Source organism: Acyrthosiphon pisum, chromosome A1, assembly GCF_005508785.2.
Source record: "Acyrthosiphon pisum isolate AL4f chromosome A1, pea_aphid_22Mar2018_4r6ur, whole genome shotgun sequence".
Lineage (NCBI taxonomy): Eukaryota > Metazoa > Arthropoda > Insecta > Hemiptera > Aphididae > Acyrthosiphon > Acyrthosiphon pisum.
In genome coordinates, this window is record NC_042494.1 from 25049731 (window position 1) to 25055730 (window position 6000).

Sequence of the window (6000 nt, forward strand, 5' to 3'; positions counted from 1 at the left end):
TCATTTTGAAGTATTATTTAGTTATCATTTTTTATACATTGTAAATATACATTATAGCAAGTCATAAGTACATTATATTGTTAAAAATTATTAGTAATCATAAAAAAACTTGTTATATATTTTGAATGAATAATAGTTAGGTACAATTTTAGAATGTCATACCTACTTGATTCTTGTAAGATGTAAGGACATACTTTGACGCTTTTTGGGCATAATTGAATGCATTTTTTTCGTGTTTTAAGGTCATAAATATCTTAATCCAAGTTATAAAACATATGAGTTATGAGTAATTTACATGGTGAATTAGCGGATTACCTATAATATTAAAATACATCAATATTTTTCAATATTTATCTCTGCAGTGTTCCACTTCGCTCATCTATATAGTTTAAATATTTGTAACTAATAAAACATTTAAGCATAATAATATAATTTCCCTTTAAAAAAGGTTGTGTAATGTTATGCCTTCAAAATTATGCAAGAAAAACATTTTCAAAATCACATAAATTTACCGAGAAAACGACTGTTTAGTGACGAAATAATCACCCTGTATTGTGCGTAAGCTGTAGTGATATACGTGCTCACGATGTAATATCAATCATTATAAATTATAATATTAATGACATTGGCAACAGGGCGCGATGTAATATTATACATATTATTCATGATATGTGCGCGTAATTATACATATTTTATTTATTGGAATAATTTATTTAGCTGGTAATAATACATCGTAAATCTGATTACATTATATTATTATTATTATTATTATATAGATCCATGCTATGTCCGACAAATTACAGCTAATTTAATTTCACGTACCTACATAATATATAATGTAATTACAATATACGCACTACACAATCGCCTTGCATATTTCACCTATTTTCGTATACACGTATATCATATTATACGAGTTATTATAATAATTTATAATATTATGTGGACGAAATAACAGTTTTTATTTATTTATTTTTTTTTCAAAAGCATTTGCAATTTCTTTGAAATATCGAATTACGGTCTACGCGTTATACATATTAAATAAGTTTATAATTGTTTATAAATAATCGTCGAAATAAGTGTAGCGGGGTAAATTGTTTTTTCCTTATTATATTATGCACCACGACGAATAATAATATAATGTATAGCGCAATGCTGCATAGTAGTGTATAACCCATGTAGACAGAGTGTAATAAATCAAAATCTGTATTCGAACATTTTATTTTTTACTTCAAAGTGTGTATAAATAATATATAATCGAGAAAGTATAATAAATCAGTTCACGCGTCAAATGCTTACAACCAATGAACGCTCATCTGGTCTGTATTATATTGGTCGTATATGCAATTTATGTTATTGCGTATAGCATTCGCGTGAATGCTCGAGTTCTATCGCACGCTATAAACAACCAATTATAAAATTAACGTCAAACATCTGACACGTTAGAATTATACCGAAGTTCTGCAAAATCGTAAATTATAGAACACCGCGAAAACTACGAATTAATAATAACTATGATGAATTTTGTCGGAACCTCGAGATATCGTGGCACAGTTATTGTAACCAAATAACGACCATATTATGATACGGTTGTGATACGTCAGGAAATATAAAAATGTTAATTTTTTTCCTTATTAGTATTTTAATAAAACAAGTACAAAATAGCATTATGTTTATGCTTTTATGTGGTTTTTTAAACAATCGTATTCTGTTTTCTAATCAATTGTAAAAAAAAAAAATGTCCTAACTAAATTATTTGTATTTATTTTACCAATGGCAAAAAAATCGAGCAACTCAACACATATGAACTGCAGTGTATAAGACTAAATAACATTAAAATGTTTTTATTGAAATATATTATAATATTTTATAGCCATGTTATATACAATCATATGATTTATACCTACAAAAAGTTCTTCGAGTTTTGGTTTAAATAATGATAATTTACACTAAAAATGTTATTTGTAATAAAATAAAATTGTGTATTATTATTATTCACATGAATATATAATATAATATTTATAATATATTTTTAATGCTAACTATTTTATAATACATTTTTACTAGCTTATTAGTTATTTGTAGTAGTTATTAGCTTATATAAATAATTACAATTATTATTTAATAACGATTACATTATTATATATTTATATTTACATTGTAGGTCATACAAAGAAGAGACGACATTGGTGACCCGATACGTGAGAATTTCAACAGGGATTGGACCGATTATAAAAATGGATTTGGCGACCCTACAAAAGAGTTTTGGATGGGAAATGAAAACATTTACATGTTGACCAGTAACGATGAATATATGCTAAGAATCGAGTTGGAAGATTTCGAAGGAAATAGAAGGTAATATTTTCTTTAATAAACCTTAAGCTTAAATCAGCTTATTAATAAATTGTACTAGCGCTTAAACACCATTGCGTGATATCGTGATAATATCATGTTCTACTATAAACTACGAACCATCAATCTTTAGTAAAATAATAAATGTAAATGTATATTTACATGAAACCGTTAAATAAATTATAAATATCGTCGAATGCGAAAATTTCGCAATTTAATCGGATGTTTTTGTTTTAAATTATGTAATAATTTGGCACACATAATTATAAATTCTGAATATTAAATTCCAATCGGTTAGTTGTATCGTGTGTTATATTAATGCCTTCCGGTTTTTTTGTTCATACATATAGGTACGCTCAATATTCACATTTCAAAATTTACTCGGAATCTGAATATTACAAGTTAGAGATTGATGGATATGAGGGCAACGCCGGAGATTCACTGAATGACCCGTGGTACGGAAGTAACAACAGTCCATTCTCTACGTACAACAGGTTTGTGACTACATAATATTGTTTTTAATCATCTGTATTACCAAATACCCGACCACGTTTTATTTTGTTAATTTATTTCTCCACAGAGACAACGATAGATCGAGCTTGAACTGCGCATCGATGTTAAAAGGAGGTTGGTGGTGGAAGTCTTGTGGAAGAGGACTCAACGGATTGTATTTAAATGATCCGCAAGATTTAACAGCCAGACAAGGTAACAAAAATAAAAAGGGGAAGACATAGGCAGCTTAATAATCACGAGCCAACGTTGCTAAAAGAACATTAGGTTGATTTAAAAATATCTCTTTAAAACGATCAAAACTATAAATTGAAGTACTTCATTATTTGAATTCAGATAGGGGTACTTGCAGTTTTTCTCAACTATATTTCTTAACTATACTTCTTAATATTATAAATTCGGTTTTTTTTGCTAAATCGCTTTCATATATTTAATTATTTTTTTAAGATTATAAATAAACTATACCATAAGTCTATAAGTAATTATTAAACGTTGATTGATACACAGTTTAATCCACTTATAACGATTTCCAAGGGACTTAGAGAATCGGATAATTATATCCGGATAACAAAAACATAGGTACTGTGCGTGAGATATAAAACCGAACAAGTGGGTGACATGACTGGGAATCGTTTTATACGATATAAGCGGATTCTATTATAAAACAAACGTTATGACTATATTACAGTAATATATGGGCCCCTAGCCCCTCCCTCACCCCAGTGGGGAGTCACCACTAAGTAGGGGTCTGCGCATCCGGTGTGGGTTAAGGGTTTCCTTGATGACGAGCAAATAGATAATACAGTAGAATCTGCTTATTACGTAGTCATATGTATAACGATATTTCGGATAAAACAATTGGCATCCATACACTTGGTCGGTTTTATATTTCACGTGCAGATGATTTTTTCATCCGGATATAACGATCTGATTCCCTAGGTCCCTCGAAGATCTTTGAAAAGCGGATTCGACTGTACTTTAAAATTAAACAGTCCGGTTGAATTTATGGCATATGGTGCGAAAATTGCCAACGGACTTTGAACCGTCGTACGGGGAGATGACATACTTAGATTTGTTAGGAAGAGGAAATAGGAAAAACGGGCAGTTCTAAAATTTGTTAATTATTTTTATCACCGTAACCGTTTACCGGTGAAAAACCCGAAGCGTCTTACTTTTTCCAACGCATAATAAACTGTTAACAGTATAGCAATATTGTATGTTCGAATAATATAAATTGTACCGTTGATATACCTATAGGTAGTAGTTGTACCCGACCGAACCACCGAAGAATCTTCTCGATGTTTCCCTACATTTGCACCGAGTGCTGCAGACGAGATAAATAATAATGGCTTGTTGTGCATATAATTATTATATTTTTACATTATACCCATCTAAAGTGCTTTCGAATATGCGCACACGTAATATTATACGTCTAATTTAAAATAATAATGGTAACAACAATAGTTCAAATAAACTGCATTTCCCGTTATATACCGGTATACTGCAACACCATGGTTGTTTACTTTAGTACAGTCGGGATTTACAAGCGTGGAAGTTAGATTAATTAGAGCCATTTCCTATATATACGGTTATAAGTTAAAACCAACTGTATAATAATAAGAGTTTATAATATTCGTTAATAATTAAGAAAGTAGCAATACAGACAACCCAATGTAATCACTGGTCTGGAATTATTAATCATAACCGTTATAAAGATGATATTATTATTATAAATATTTCGATCAGATAAAAAATAAAATAAAATTATACGCATACATCATCAACAAGATAATAATGAATAATATAGGAATTTGGGTGCTTCCTAGTAGTTGAAAATTAAATATTGTGTAATATTATACTATATGGACGTTCTAATTGTTCTACGTGTGTTATAGCTGTACATAATAATAATTAATAGTATATAATGTATATTAAGTACGAGCTAGTGTGACCATATCGCGTTATGCGGAGCTTTATAATTAACAGATTTATATATATAAAAAAAAAAAAAACTAATAACAATAATAACAGTTATGCACAATCTACTGTAGGTACACAAACCAAGATGCGTGAAATATAATGTGACTTACGTTGTTGTCTTAGGTATCGTGTGGTTCCGCTGGAGAGGATGGGATTACACTCTGAAGAAAGCGCAAATGTTAATCAAACCAAAGGTCACCGTCATTCCACCGTTACCCGTCGTCAACGCCGTTTGAGCGAAAAAAAGATTGTCGCATGTCATATTATTATATTATATTATATATAAATTATATAAAAAAATAAAATTGTATTAAATATTTGTGTTAAAAAGGCTAAAAAAAAAAAAAAAACTTGTTAAAAATTGTCGATAAAATATCGTCGTGTTGTAATTAGGCTCAAATTATTCACTACTATATTTTATTTTATTCTGTTCACCTTAAGACGCATCTATAGTACGTAGCTATGATGACATGATGATGTTTGGTCAAATCGGAAGGCATGAGGATAAAAATGTAAAAATGTATTTATTTTGTAAATATATTTAAAAAAATGTGCCGTATATAATAATATACATAATATTTAGCATAATATATAAATATTATTTAGTGTATTTTTAGATGAACTCTGTGTAATCGTTTATTATATTATTATTATTATTTTTTTTTATTTTTATTTTATTGATAATTTTAGTATACGTTTTGAGATAATATTTAAATGTTTAGACACATATCCAAATTCATACATTTCCATTTCTGTAATTTTATTATTGTTTTATTTCTATTACCACCACGTACGTTCCTCTTTATCCGTCCCGTCAATCTTCATTTATATGAAAATCGTCTAATAAAATTGTTTAATATTATTATAATTAAAACATGTTGTTCGTTTTATGATTTGCTTCATAGTAATCCTTTTACATTTCGCATGGTTTAGGTTAATAACACTGATGCTATATATAATTTGTACTGAAAACTGTCTGAGCCAATTCATGCGAACGACTCAATAATTTTTAGCTACCTATTTTTGTAGCGATCGTGTATGGAAAATAAAATATAATTTTATCATGCAACAACGGTGAAATTATGAAGATTTAGTTATAAATATATATAATAGATTATTTGTCGATACCATCAATATCGTATGTTAGGTACCTATAAC

General features: G+C 28.8%; 1 protein-coding gene across 1 annotated transcript in view; it reads left to right on the forward strand.

Annotated features, from left to right (window-relative positions):
• Positions 1 to 5716, forward strand: part of LOC100166279 — a 129356-nt gene extending 123640 nt beyond the window's left edge. Inside the window, exons 4-7 of the mRNA XM_029486838.1 lie at positions 2165 to 2355; positions 2703 to 2846; positions 2933 to 3057; positions 4966 to 5716. Of these exons, the coding sequence (XP_029342698.1) occupies positions 2165 to 2355; positions 2703 to 2846; positions 2933 to 3057; positions 4966 to 5078 (573 nt within the window). The 3' untranslated portion in view covers positions 5079 to 5716. The remainder of the gene's footprint in view (positions 1 to 2164; positions 2356 to 2702; positions 2847 to 2932; positions 3058 to 4965) is intronic.
• The last annotated feature ends 284 nt before the right edge of the window (positions 5717 to 6000 follow it).